The sequence below is a fragment of the Hypanus sabinus genome, chromosome 17 (genome assembly GCF_030144855.1).
Source record: "Hypanus sabinus isolate sHypSab1 chromosome 17, sHypSab1.hap1, whole genome shotgun sequence".
Classification (NCBI taxonomy): Eukaryota; Metazoa; Chordata; class Chondrichthyes; order Myliobatiformes; family Dasyatidae; genus Hypanus; species Hypanus sabinus.
In genome coordinates this window covers 32260565-32276178 of record NC_082722.1, presented here as the reverse complement: position 1 = coordinate 32276178, position 15614 = coordinate 32260565, and the positions used below count along the sequence as shown (strand labels likewise).

Genomic DNA, 15614 nt, shown 5'->3' with positions numbered 1-15614 from the left:
GACTAGATGGGCCAAAGGGCCTGTTTCTGTGCCATACTTTTCTATGACTCAGCTGTTATGTTGAAATATCTGGGAGCTGGACAGTGCTAGGATAGATTCGGCTCAGTTTCAAATATTCCATTCATTTCAGTAACAAGCAACAAAAACAATGTTTTGCAAGTTTTCGATCATTTATATTCTTGTAAATTAGATATGGCAAAAATAAGTACTTTTTTCTACTGTAATTAAATGTTTTTGTAATTTTAAAGCACGATCGTTTTAAAAACCAAAGACAGCTGCTAACATTTCAAACCCATAAATGTGAGGTATGCTGATGATAATGTTCTACCCACGGTAATCTGCCATCACCATGGCATGCACTTCGATAGTTCAAATGTCCCTCCTGGCTCTGCGCAGCCAATGGCGCTCAGTACAATTGTGTCCTATTGCATGCCGGGAGATGTAGTCCTTTTTAAAAAAGTTAACGCAGCCGGCGCTTTAAGAGGACTGCAACGCCTAGAATGCCTTGCTGTAGGTGCGCATGCGCGTCTTCAGCATCAGCCGCAGGTGGCGGATTTTGAGCGTCTTCTCCCGTTGCTAATGGTAACGGGAGGTGTAGCTGACGTAAGGACAGAGGGGCGGGAATAACGTGAGATAATGGAGGAACGGAGTGTTAACTTTTCGGTGCTCGGAGGTTAGGTTGAATATCAACTTTGTTTCCAGATGTAGTTTGGGGACAGAATGTCGAGGGGCAGGTTTATCATCACCTTCATTAAAGGCAAACACAAAAAAGGGAAGGAAGGGAAAGCCCAAGAGGAAAAGAAAGAATATTCCTGTAATATTGGAGAAGAAATTGAGAGAGCCGAGACTTCCACCTCTATCATCAGTGGATCAGGTTGGCTCTTTTAAGCATATTTATGTCAGCAAATATACTGACTTTTCGCTTAGGTACCAGCCTTGCACTTGAGAGCATCAGTCAGTTGGAAATTCAAACTCCCCCTCCAGAGGCTTGAGCATTAAATTAGTATTGTACAGTACAGTATTCCCTGTACGATTCTCGTCACTTGGCTGAATGTTCCACTGAAACTCCTTGAATAAAGTTAAGAATTCTTTGTGTTGCTTTGAAAGAGAATGATGACCTGGTCATTTTTTGTCATCAGCCCACGTTGCTTAAAATGGATAACTTCACAGCATATTAAACCAATAGTGCTTATGGTTATTTGGTATGCAAAATTAAACCAACTTCTGGCCATCTTGTGTGCAGTTTAACATTGATATTGGAAAATTATGATCTGAAAATCTTTCTGCCCTGATATTCTAAAGATGGCATTTTGCTTTCTGATTTACCATTCCAATTCATTGACGTGACCATCTTTACTTCAACTAAACCAGTTATTTGGCTCTGATGCTTTTAAGAGTCATTTCATCAGTACCTAGTTATTGCCTGACATGTTAATTTTAAAAAAATCTTTGTCTTTCTATTTCTGGTTTTTCTGTCTCTAGTTTGCTTTGTATGCTTAATATTGTGTTCCTAAATCTAATTTAACACAGCCTGGTTCAAAGCTAATTATGCTTATTAATGATTCTTTAAATTACTTTGTTTAATAGGATACTGTGTTGCTAGCAATATTAATTTAGGATTCATATTTTCTGAAGCTGATGCTGTACTTTGCTGAAACTGAGCTGAATATCTGCTCAAATGCTTGAATGTGCAAATGACTGAGCAGGAAAATCCATCCCTTTATTTTTAAAATTTATATGTACCTGCTCTATCTATCCTGTCCTTTGTGTTTGTCTGCGTAAGTGAATTGATTAAAATGCCTCCTGATTTGGACATACTATGGTCTTAAAGGGGGCTGCATTTTCTGTTCTTTCATTCACATCAGACTAACACAAGGGCCAAGTGTGTGCAATAGCTGTTCATTATCTGAACTCCCTATACATCTGACCCTATGACAGCCATTTGTGCTGGATATTTTCCAGAGTTTATTCTGCTTTGACTGTCTTGTTCCCTGGTGCTCTTAAGGAGAATGAAAATTGAGCAAAACTGAGTACATTATAAACTAGTTATATGCAATTATAACTCCAATTAGTACATTTTGTAGTTTAGATTGTTCTTAATTACCTTTGCTTATGGTGTTATAATCTTACAGAAGGATATTTTTATTTATTTGAAAGCTTACAATCTAAAAATGTAAACTATTTAATTTACACATGCTCTGCTCAGGCAATGGCTATTTTTCTTTTGTAGGTTTAGGTATTTGCACTTCAGAAATTTCTCAACAGGTTTATTATATTGAAGTAAAACTATTGTAGCATAGTTTTTAAGCATGTTTTCAATTATATCTGTATTTCATGTCTGGTTTGAAGGATATTTGAACGAGGTCTTTGAAGGATGTTTGAGTGACATCCTTAAAGGAAGAAGATATTTTGCTTCTTGAAAATATGACTGAAAGACCTACATAGAGTGGAAAGGTTGTTTCCAGTAGTGGAGAGTCTCGGACCAGAGGGCATTGCCTCAGAGTAAAAGGGCATCCCTTTAGAACAGAAACAAGGAGGGTGATAAATCTGTAGAATTCACTGCCACAGGTGGCTGTAGAGGCCAAATCATTGAGTATATTTAAAGCGGAGGTTGATGGCTTCTTGAATCATAGAGGTGTCAAAAGGAAAAGCCAGGAGAATGGGGTTGAAAGGGATAATAAATCAGCCATGATGGAATGGCAGAGCAGACTCAATGAGATGCATGGCCTAATTCTGCTATGTATATGTCTTATGACTTATGATCTTTTAAATGAGGGAGAAGTATTGCAAAATTAAGGAAGGGCCTAAGAACCAAGAAAGGAATAAACAGTCTTTTGTGAGTGTGTTACGCATCTCCTATAGTCAATGAGAGACCCAGAAGTAGATATGTGGACAAATCACAAATCTGCTGTGCAAAAATAATAGGGCATTTCAACTCTCCTGTATTATCTTAGTAGCTTATCATGAGAGGCTTAGATACAGAATTTTTCAAGTACATTGAAGAGAGTTTTTTAAATCAATACATACTGTAGATAGTCATATCTGAAACAGGTCAATAGTGGGTCTAATCTCTGTGGGAGTATCAGTGGGAGACCACTGAGACTGTGATCTTAACTCTTAGTTCAAGGTTGTTACACAAAACACAGGATTAGCCTAGAAGTTGAGATCCTGCATTTGAGAGTGGGGATGGCGGCAGGGTTGGGGAGGGGGGAGCATGGAGGGGTTGTAGGTCAAGGCTCATTGCAATGCAATAAGTCAGAATGGCAAATGGCAAAAATGGCTTAGAAACATTTACCTGCAAGTAAATCTGGTTGGATATAGAAAATAGAACCAGAGAACAATACAGTACAGTACAGGCCCTTCGGCCCACAATGCTGTGCCGACCCTTAAACCCTGCCTCCCATATAACCCTCCACCTTAAATTCTTCCATATACCTGTCTAGTAGTCTCAATAGCTGAATCAATCCAGTTAACACTGGGTGAATCAATGTGAAGTCTTCAGAAATATAGCTATAAGAGTTCAAGGTAGACATTCTTCAGTTGTGGTGAAAGTCAGAGTCAACAAGTCTGAGGAACCTTGATTGTTGATAAACATTAAGGTTTGAATAAAGAGAGGGGAAAAGGTAGCTGGAGCAGGTTTGAGAATTCGAGACAGTCAAAATATCAAAATCAAAGTAAAGTTTATTATCAAAGGACATGTATGTCACCTTATACAACTCTGAGATTCATTTTCTTGTGGGCATACTCAGTAAATCTACAGAATAATAACCATAACAAAATCAACGAAAGACTACCCAACTAAGGCGTCCAACCAGAGTGTTGAAGACAACAAACTGTGCAAATACAAAGTGATGAAATAAATATAAACAAATAAGCAATAAAGATCAAGCGAGATGAAGGGTCCTTGAAAGTGTCTGCTGATCGTGGGAACATTTCAATGATGAAGCAAGCGAGTTGAGTGAAGTTATTCCCTTTGTTTCGAGAACCCGATGATCGAGGGATAATAACTGTTTCAGAACCCGGTGGTGTGAGTCCTGATGGCAGCAACAAGAAGAGAGCATGTCCTAGGTGGTGGGAGTCCCTGATTATGGATGCAACTTTCCTGCAACAGCATTTCACGTAGATGTGCTTAATGGTTTGGAGGGCTTTACCCATAGTGGACTAGTTCATATACATTAATTTTTGGAAAATTTTTCGTCCAAAGGCACTGATATTTCCATACCAGGCTGTCAGTATACTCTCCACTACAAATCTCCTTTGTGTGTTGTTGTTGGAAGTTTGACCTATGCTTGTAGAGAACACAAAAACTGGTGTGTCGGGGTACAGATGAGTTGCGAAGATGGCAGAGAAAAGGCAGATGGAAGTTAATTTTGAAGAATGTGAGAGGATGCATTTTGAGAGGCATGATAAGGCCAGGATATGCACAATAAATTGTAGGACCCTTGGGAATGCTGAGGAACAGGGTGATGTTGGTATATAGGCCAAGAATCCCGAAAGGCAGCAGTATAAGTGATAAAATGTTTAAGAAATATGTGGTATTCTTGCCTTTGTTAGACAGTATACAATATTAGAATAGGCAAGTTATGCTATATTGTACTGGCCACATCTGGAATGCTATGTTGTAGTTCTAGTCATCAGAGTGTATAAAGGATGAAATTGCACAAGAATATTCCCCGAAGTGTTGACTGGGATCTTGGGATCAAGCAGTTCAACTATTACAAGAGATTGTCTTCCTTTGGACCAAAGAACACAACTCTTGTTGGCAGAATTTCAAATGGTATAGGTGTACAAGAGCGAGATATACCAGCTAGTTGAGTGACGTTGCAGCGACAACTTCTCACTCAACATCAGTAAGACCAAAGAACTGCTTGTGGACTTCAGAAAGGGTAAGACGAAGGAACACACTCCAGTCCTCATAGAAGGATCAGTGCAGCTATATTTTATTAGGCTGTATTTGTTTTCTCTGGACTAAAAACATTGAAGTTTAGGGTCAGAATCAAAATCAGGTTTAATATCACTGGCATGAGTCATGAAATATTTTTTGACAGATGTTCATTGCAATACATAATAAATTGCAAATTACGATAATAGTGAAAAAAGAGAGGTTTCAAAGGCACATTTAATGTCAGAGAAATATATACAACATACATCCTGAAATGCTTTTTCTTCACAATCTTCCACAAAAGCAGAGGAGTGCCCCAAAGACTGAACGACAGTTAAATGTTAGAACCCCAAAGTCCCCCCAATTCCTCCCTCCTGCATGTAAGCAGCAGCAAACAACAACACCCGCCCCCCACTGGCAAAACAAAAGCATCGGCCCCCGCCACCGAGCACTCAAGTCTGAAAAGCAACAGCAAAGACACAAACTTGCAGTTACCCCAAAGATTTCACGTTTCACCCAGTATTCGACATACCACATGCTCTCTCTCTCTCCCTAATTGGGAGAAAAAGGTGTCTCCATTTAACAGCAAGAGGGGACACATAACAAACAACTTACTGGTCTACGATGTTAAAAGTCCGTTGTGTCACTTTTATCGAGCTTTGTGCCCAAAGATCTCAGGTCTCTGGGCACACAGCTGTAGATATTCTGATTCCCCCAACGACGTATGGATCTCCTGCCATGACACCGAGCTTCGATTCACCTGTCTCCAGAGCCCCAAGATCCTCGGCCTCCAAAGTCGAGCCGAGCTCTTAGGCTGAGCCCTTGGCATGCTGAACAAAGGCCAGTTACGAAAACCTGAGAGCAGGTCCCATTCCCGCAAAGAGCTGTAGTCAGTGTGTAACTCCTGGTCAGGGTCTTCAAAAGAACCCTGAAAGAGAAAAATAGAGATATTAAAGATGGAAATAGAGCTGTTTCCGAAGATGGGAGCAAAGGAGTCACAATTTAGCACCATCATCACTTCCCTCCACCCCTCGTGGCCTTGACAGCAAAGATAAATGGGTTCCTTATCCATTCAGAAATCTTAGGGCAGTGGGGAAGAAGCTGTTACTAAAGTGTTGAGTGTGTGCCTTCAGGATCTTGTACCACCTCCTTTGAGGGCATGTCCTAGATGATGGGGGTCCTTAATGATTGATGCCACCATCTGAAATTCTGTCAATAATAGTTGTGTCTTCAGCAAATTTATAGATGGCATTTGAGCCGTGCCTAGCTACTTAGTCATGGTGTAGAGAGAGTAGAGCAGTGGGCTAAGCACACATCCCTGTGGTGCGCCAGTGTTGATTGTCAGTGTGGTGGTCACTTTCTGATCCACACTGACTGTGGTCTTCCAGTGAGCACATTGAGGATCCAGTTGCAGAGGGAGGTACAGAGGCCCAGGTTTTGGAGCTTGTTGATTAGTATTGAGGGTATGATGGTGAAAACTGCTGTTATCAATGAAAAGCAGCATGATTTAGGTGTTGTTATTGCCCAGATGATCCAAGGCTGAGTAGAGAGCCTGTAAGATTACATCATCTGTAGCCCTGTTGTGGCAATAGGCAAATTTCAGCGGATCCAGGACCTTGCTTAGGCAGGGGTTGGTTCTGGCCATGACCAACCTCTCAGAGCACACAGTAGATGTGAGTACAACTAGGAGATAGTTCTTGAGGCAGCTCTTCCTACTCTTCTTGGGCACTGGTATGATTGTCACCCTTTTGAAGCAGGTGGGAACCTCTGACAGTAGCTGTGAGAAATTGAAGATGTCCTTGAACACTCGCCAGTTGGTTGGCACAGATTTTCAGTGCCCTACCAGGTACGCCATCACATCCTGATGCCTTGTGAAGGTTAGTCTTCATGAAGGATATTCTGAAGTCAGCCTCTTGAGACAGATTACAGCATCACCAACAGTATACAAAGCTCTAATCGCGATAATGTAGACAAGGAGAAACATTTCTTCTTAGAAATATCTACTGTATGACCTGAGGCTACAGGTTAGTGGCAGGGCTAAAAGTTTTAGAAGGATTAGAGAAAGAACTTTTTATCAACCAGAGGAGAAACCTAGAACACGTTTTACAAGGAGTTGGTGGAGAATACCTTAAATTATATATTTAGATGAGCAATTGAAATGCTGGAAATTGTGATTCATGTAGATAACTACTAAATGCCCAACTAGACCGAGTAGACCAAAGGGCATATCTCCGTGCTCTGACTTGTCGTTATCTGGGCATATTGCACCCCTGGAGTCAATTTTGAAATCAATTTCAGATGGCTGGTTTTTACTGTTTTTCTTGGAACTAGCCTGTTCCAATGTAAAGTCATCCACCTGTGATATTAATTCAGTTTTTCTCTTTTTACAGATGCTATCTGACTTGCTGAACACTTATAGCATTCTCTTTTATTTCAAATACCTTTCAGCTGCTGTGTACTGCACCTCATGGTTCCAGTATTTTTTCTTCTCTTACAACTACTGCCACCTATCTCCCTCAGTTTGCATTCCTTCCGACCTAACTACTATGATTAACAAGTATTCATCACCCTCTTCCAGATAGTATCAGTGACATTTAGGTTCCCTCTATGTCCCTTTTACAACTTAAAACAAGACCAAATTCTCACTTTACCAGTTTTTATGGAAGGTCATCATCCTGAAATATTAACACTGCTTCTCACTTCACTGATGGTGTCTAACTTCTTGAATATCTAATATTTTCTATTTTTATTACTTCTGTGATTAAATCCCACACGTCAAATTAATTTTAAGAGATTTCAAATTTCTTCATTTTAGTTAAAGATGACTTGATAACTTGCTCATACCTCCAAGGTACTACATTTTCACATTTTTATGGCAAGGGATAGTGCATAATAAGTTATGATTCATTTCAAATTGTTGATCAAAGTACCTTGCTGTCTATCACTAGCATAAGTTACTATCAAGTGCAGAGGTGAGTTTTTGTCAATTTCAATGTATTGGAGGTTGATCCTGACAGTTTTGTCATTTTCTGCAAATATCATACCCTGAGTTGTAATAGATTATAATTGATTTTGATCTGACCAGCTTTTTAAACTGAAGTTGGTCAGAAAAAGAATTCAATGTGAGGGAGGGAGGAGGAATGGGGAAGCTGCACATTAGTGGTAATATACCATTTACAGAATAGTTGTGTTTTCAATTGAGAATAGAGATAAAGCCAGTATAACTTTAATTAATATTGTGTGTTGCTCATTTTATAATGTCTAATTCCAGTAAAGTATTGATTTTGCCTCTATTCTTATCAATTTCAAGTTAATATTCTACTGAATATATATTAAACTTTTAAATTTGCATTGTCTTAATTTAAAAGGAATGATGTCATTGTAGAATTGGTTCTGAAGAAACGCTATCAAGTTCAGGAAATAAAAAGCAGAGGGCTACAACTAAATTTTGTTGAGAAATGCAGCACTATTTAATGTTACTGCTATCAGTATTCACCATCATTGAAAAGAGCAAGTTAGACAGTATATTTAGGACGGTGCGTGCATAGTGCAGAGCAAAAGTTGTAGTAGTTGTTTGACCAATACCTTCTAGATTCAGTAGAAAATTGTTTATTCCAATGGACAATGGTCAGAAAGCAGAGTTTTATTGTTTATCAATTCTTTTCCCAAGTAGCGGGCAGTGACTAGTGGTTTGCCTCAGGGATCAGAACTTGGGCTCCAGCTGTTCACTATATATAAATGATTTCAATGAGGGAACAAAACGTAGCATCTGTAAAATTTCCAGACATCACAATTTTGGGGTCCATGATGTGGTTGGATGGAGTTTATGGGGAATGTGAAGAATGAGGAGGATACAGATAGATTCCAGTGTGATTTAGACCGGTTGTGTTAATGGATATATGCACGGCAGACGAAGTTTGATGACGATAAGTATGAGTTTATCCACTTTCTTTCTAAATCTGCAAGATGACTGAATGTTGATAAATTTGTGGAAAAGGGAAAATGCAACAAAAATATGCTTGTATACCAGTTACAAGATACAAGTGTTGAGATACAGCAACTAGTTAGGAAGCCAAGTTGACCTTCATTGCAGGAGGATTTGTGTAGGAGCATGGACATCTTGCTGCATCTGTATGCAGTCTTAGAACACATCTGGATTTTATGTACAATTGTTCTTTATTTGAGGAAGGATAATCTTGCTGTGGAGGCAGTTCCATGAGTGGTTATGGGGGGGGGGGGGGGGCATGTGTTTTGTGTGTGTGTGTGTGTGTGTGTGTGTGTTTGTATATATGGACTGACTCATGAATGGATTAATAGGTTAGCAATACACACAAAATGCTGGAGGAAGTCAGCAGGCCAGGCACCATCTATAGAAGTAATGTTGACATTGGGGCCGAAGGGTTTTGACTGAAAACGTCGATTACACTTTTTTCCATTGATGCTGCCTGGCCTACTGAGTTCTTGCAGCATTTTCTATGTATCGCTTGGATTTCCAGTCTCTGCAGATTTTTTCTTGTTTGTAATTGATAGGTTAGACCCATTTTCAATAGTGCGTAAAAGAATAGGAATTTCATTGGAAGCAATTTTTAAAAAATAAGATGACATACAGGGAAATATTTCAAATGGCTGTAAAGTTCTGAACTGGTAGTCTTGCCTTAGATATGCCATTTAGAACCAAAATCAAAAGAATTCGAGGGCAATTAACCTGTGGAATTATTTACACAGATACAGTAAAAGCAATGGTTTGAACATATTCAGGAAAGAGGTAAATATATTTTCCTGTGCCAAATGGATCAGGGATATGGAGAGAAAGTGCAACTGAATCCTAAACATTATAATCAGTTATGATTATTCTGAATGATTAATCAGGTCCACAGGGCTAAATAATGCACACTTCCTATTATCTGTTATGTTTTGGAACTCCAAACCACAATATTAATTGAAAGAAAAACAAGAGAGCTCGCAATGTAAGTCTATTTAGTGTGTGTGTGTATTGTAGCGGTGTGCTACACGCAGCGCTAAAATTACGACACGGAGTCGGTAACTGCAGTCGAAGGAAAAAACTTTATTCGAAAACTTCAGCCTCACTTTTAAGCCTCTGTCAACCGGCCCCCCATGGCGAAGAGGCTCCAAAGCTCTGTGCTCGCAAACCCCCGTAGGCTATCTAATTGTGAGTCGGTTCGAATACGCTAGGAAATGAGCCGCCACAGTATCATATATTTATATATATATACCTAGACACACACACACACACACACACACACACACAAAAAATCTTGGGTCCTGTCTGGTGCAATAGACCCCTGGTTTTATTGCTCTTGTGCTCAGTGCCTGTTCTTATGCAACCATGAGCAGCACCTTGGTGTTGTCCCTCAGCCCTGCCCTTTCCAGCCATTGGTAGGACTTCCTTATGTCAGCCGCCTCTGATGGTCCATCCTCTGGTCCTCTGGCTTTGCTTCACCCACTTCCATTTCCATATCTGCTGTCTGAGGTATTCTCCCAGCAGGTCATACTTAGAGGCCATCTTCCTGACATACACATGCATGTTTTGCATTTCTTCCAGGACTGTGGCCTTGACACTTACACGTCTCCATCCTCCTTTATTCCAGTGGGTTTACAGTTGCTCGACATTGGATGGAATCCTCCATGTATTGTTAGTAGTCTCTGGGTCTTGATGTTAGTGGCTTCCAGTTTGTTCCTTGGCCAGCACACTATTGCAGTTGGGTATCAGATGACTGGTAGGATGCATATCTTGATGGCTCTTATCTTGTTCTTCCCATTCAGCTGGACTTTTAGTATCTGTCTCACTCTTTGGATGAACTTGGATGTTGCAACCTTCTTTGTGTCCTTGTCTTGGTTTCCATGCACCAGCAGGATCCCCAGGTACTTGTAGTTATCCTGTGCATCTAGTATGTGGCCTTCAGGTAACTCAACTACTTCAGTCTTGATGAGTCTGCCTCTTTTCACAACCATCCGGCTGTGCTTTTCCGGTCCAAATGATATCCCGCTATCTCTCTGTATAACCTTGTCAAGTGGATTAGTGAGTCAATGTCTATTTCATTTCTGGTTTACAGCTTGATGTCGTCCATGTACAGGAGGTGGCTGATGGTCACTTCACTCTCGAACCTATACCCATATCCACTCTTTGGGATGATCTGTCTGAGGGGATAGTGCAGCACCATGCTATATTCCACATCTAATGGTCATTTGTGCTATTGGCTTTGAGTTTACTTCTAGCATTGTCTGTCAATGGCCCATTGAGTTTTTAATGAAGGACCTTAGTGTCTTATTGGCCTCGTACAGAGCATTCCAGGATTCGTGCGTGGGACATTGAGCTGTATATTTTCTGGTAGTTGATCCAGGCTGTGCTTAGGTTGGTTTGCCTGGTCTTGGAATCTCACATGACTGCTTTGTCTACCAGTAGTTCGTGCTTCGAGCCTCTTGTTCCATTACCAATCCCCCTCTGAGCAGGGCCCAGGAAGTTACACACATGTTTCTTCATTTTTGGTGACTATGATACCTGATAGGAGCTTCCATGTTGTTGACAGGCAGGTTATAGGCTGGTAGTTTGACAGTGTTGCTCCTTTGTGAGGATCCTTCATTATGAGTACTGTCCTTCCTTGAATTAGTCGGGCAGGGTGGGAGCCTGACACTGGGAACCATCCACAGTATGGGGGTCTGGGGTTCAGATCCCAGTGGTGGTGGCCCAGTAGGGGTTTTGGGCTGGAGGCCTAATACTTAAGCTATTTCAGCCCACAAAAACCTCCAGATGAGAGTGACAAGAACAAAATCAACAAGTCATTTTGGTTTGGATGTCGCCTGGATTAATGAGGTTTGTGTCAATGATTAGGGAACCAGGACCATCTGGCTACCAGAACAAATTATAAATGAACGAGACTACAAGAATTAATGGAAAGCTACCTCAACGCGAATCCACATGAAAAAGGATACATCAATCATTCAGGCCTAAAGATTTAATCACTGTGGAGGATTTCTTACTTTTGTGGATTAACATCTTTCCGAACAAGGGAGGTCACTCTGCATTACAGGTGAGACTTGTGGCTATATAAACAATCTCCGGTTCTGGGGTTTCCTCCATGATGGTTGTAGGAGTGACTCTGAGACTGCAGAAAGTGGTTCTGACCATTCTGGGCACCTCTATTCTCCTCCTTTTCCTTCTTCTAGTTTGTGCATCTTGATCTAGGGAAGGTTCATTTAGTTGATTGGAGTATTCTCTTATTAATCCTTCTATTGCTTGCTTTACAATCTGAATCTCTCTTCTTGGTTTCCTCAACCACAACATCATCTGACGAATACCCTTTTTCCATATTTCCATTGACTCCTTTCTTTTTGGCCTTCCATTCACCCAGTGGGCTTTAGTTTTTGCATCTACTTTTACACACAGCTGCGTGCCTCCCACTTTAGGTTCAAGCAATAATTTTAATGCACACAGAATAGATTCTGGTTCTTTATCCTCACAAAAGCCAAATGCTCTGCAACTTTCCTGATGCTCCTTGAATTCTCTTCCAGCCTAAAATGAAGCCACATTTTACAAGTAATTGTCTGAGGCTTTTATATATGTGTTAGCTACAAAAACTATTGAAGTTGGACTATTGCTTTTGTCACTTTAATGTTTCCTCTGAGTAACATGGTTCTTCCTTGGTCCAGTATGCTTTCCAACCAGAGGCACAGAGGTAGACAGCTACATGGTCCATGTACATCATAGAGCCAGATGTGGCAACATCCAGTACCTTTCTTAATTCACTTTCTGTTGACCCTATTGCAGGGGATGTGGCATACAAGTGGTGAATGGATCTCTAATCAAGCTGTAGTTGTCTCAGACACTTGCATCCCCACAATAGTGGCCCTCCTGTTCTTACCACATACCACTTTACCATAATGTGATTTGTTGGCTGTTGTATTTCACGGTTACAAATTTCGTTCCCACAGGAATTATCTTTTCTCCAGTATAAGTTCTTAGCTGGATATCTGCAGGCTTTAGTTCAGTAATGCTGTTCAAACTCATTTTGTCAAATAACTGAAACAGCCAAAATCAGTGTCCAATTCCATTTTAATTAATTTGCCATTCACCTTGAGTGTAAGCCATATTACTTGTCTATTATTAATTTTCACACTGTATATCTTAAGGCTACACATTTCTCTGTCACTCTCATGATCAGATTTTTTCATTAACTGCATGTAGATTAGTCCTCTTTATGAAATTGCAACTTGACTTTTAAGCTTTTTCTCTTCCCTCAGCAGTCCATTTCTTTTTGTCTAGCCGACATGCTCTTTGTATGTGTCCTACTAAGTTTTGCCTGTAGACATGCATTGGTCTGGTGTATATGAGCCCCTGCCACAACAGTAACACAATTTGTTTAGCCAGGCTGGTTTCTGTTTAGATGTTGCAATTTTGTTCATGTTCACTTTCATTCCTGACTACAACTCAATTGCATCTCCGTCTGTTGCTTCCATTAATGCCGCTATTTCAACTGTTCTTTTAAATGTATGTTATGCTTCAGTTAGGAGCCATTTTTGAATGTTTCCTTCTAAGATTCGGCAAACTAAACAAGCTCTCAGTGCTTCATTAAGTCCATTACTGAATTGACAGTGCTCAGACAATTTCTTCAATTCAGTCATGTACGCTGAAATAGACTCCCTTTTAATTCTGCTTATGAAACCTAAAGTGTTCTGCAATCAGCAATGGTTTTGGCTCTAAATATTCCTGCATTACTTTCAGCAGAGCTCATTTCAGCTGGTTTGGTTGGATCAGTTAAACTTCGAAGCTGGGCATTGTGGTGTGCATTTTTTTTACTTGACCATTTTTTGCTGTGCTTTTATTAACACAAACATCTCGCTGCACTTCAACAGGTTTTGCTTAAAGCTTCCTCATTGCCACTGTTATATTTTGTAACTCCAAAACATAAAACTAATTGAAAGGAAAACAAGAGAGCCAGAAACATGAGTCTAGCTTAGTTTTTTTTTACATTAAGCGAGGCTTGTACATACCGTGGTGGTGTGATGATGTATGCCATTCACGTACTTCATACATATAACCATAATGAATTATTTAAGTAACAAGAATGCTTGCTCAAACAATATATTTACAATATCTCTCAAATATTACTGCTACATTAAATACACACCATTATACAAGGCATTTAAAATTTATCTGAAAAAAATTATCCTACCTCTGCATGTTTGCTTTTTCTTAACCATGTTCTTTTCAAGATTGTGAAGCCTTTTAAATCTAAGCTGATTTTACCCCAGATAATGTTCCAATGAAATTCTGCAATGTTATTATGCTATTAAAGAAAACAAAATACCTGAAATTTAATGATAATTAGAGGACTTCAGCAAAAACTATTGAAATGCATTTACAAAATTATGTAATTTCAACTGTCCAATTCAGACCATAAAGTACAGCAATCCCATCCATTCCATTCTTGCATTTTTTTATATAGCTCTGCAAATTCTTTCTCAAGTAGATATATAGGCAATATATGCCAATAGATATAGGCAGCATGGAGTAAAGGAATTGCTCGAGGAATATAAAGAATGTAAAAGGAATCTTAAGAAAGAGATTAGAAAAGCTAAAAGAAGATACGAGGTTGGTTTGGCAAATAAGGTGAAAGTAAATCCGAAAGGTTTCTACAGTTATATTAAAAGCAAGAGGATAGTGAGGGATAAAATTGGCCCCTTAGAGAATCAGAGTGGTCAGCTATGTGTGGAACCGAAGGAGATGGGAGAGATTTTGAATGATTTCTTCTCTTCGGTATTCACTAAGGAGAAGGATATTGAATTGTCTAAGGTGTGGGAAACAAGTAAGGAAGTTATGGAACCTATGACAATTAAAGAGGTGGAGGTACTGGCGCTTTTAAGAAATTTAAAAGTGGATAAATCTCCGGGTCCTGACAGGATATTCCCCAGGACCTTGAGGGAAGTTTGTGTAGAAATAGCAGGAGCTCTGACGGAGATCTTTAATATGTCATTAGAAACGGGGATTGTGCCGGAGGATTGGCGTATTGCTCATGTGGTTCCATTGTTTAAAAAGGGTTCTAGAAGGAAGCCTAGCAATTATAGACCTGTCAGTTTGACATCAGTGGTGGGTAAATTAATGGAAAGTATTCTTAGAGATAGTATTAATAATTATCTGGATAGACAGGATCTGATTAGAAGTAGCCAGCATGGATTTGTGCGTGGAAGGTCATGTTTGACAAACCTTATTGAATTTTTTGAAGAAGTTACGAGGAATGTTGACGAGGGTAAGGCAGTGGATGTAGTCTATATGGACTTCAGCAAAGCCTTTGACAAAGTTCCACATGGAAGGTTAGTTAAGGAGTTTCAGTCGTTAGGTATTAATGCTGGAGTAATAAAATGGATTCAACAGTGGCTAGATGGGAGATGCCAGAGAGTAGTGGTGGATAATTGTTTATCGGGCTGGAGGCCGGTGACTAGCGGGGTGCCTCAGGGATCTGTTTTGGGCCCAATGTTGTTTGTAATATACATAAATGATCTGGATGATGGGGTGGGAAATTGGATTAGTAAGTATGCCGATGATACTAAGGTAGGAGGTGTTGTGGATAATGAGGTGGATTTTCAAAGCTTGCAGGGAGATTTATGCCGGTTAGAAGAATGGGCTGAACGTTGGCAGATGGAGTTTAATGCTGAGAAGTGTGAGGTTCTACATTTTGGCAGGAATAATCCAAATAGAACATACAGAGTAAATGGT

At 39.9% G+C, this 15614-nt stretch overlaps 1 protein-coding gene across 1 annotated transcript in view; it reads left to right on the top strand.

Annotated features, from left to right (window-relative positions):
- The first annotated feature begins 623 nt into the window (after positions 1 to 623).
- Positions 624 to 15614, top strand: part of slc12a4 (solute carrier family 12 member 4) — a 126166-nt gene continuing 111175 nt past the window's right edge. Inside the window, exon 1 of the mRNA XM_059992807.1 lies at positions 624 to 874. Within this exon, the coding sequence (XP_059848790.1) occupies positions 721 to 874 (154 nt within the window). The 5' untranslated portion in view covers positions 624 to 720. The remainder of the gene's footprint in view (positions 875 to 15614) is intronic.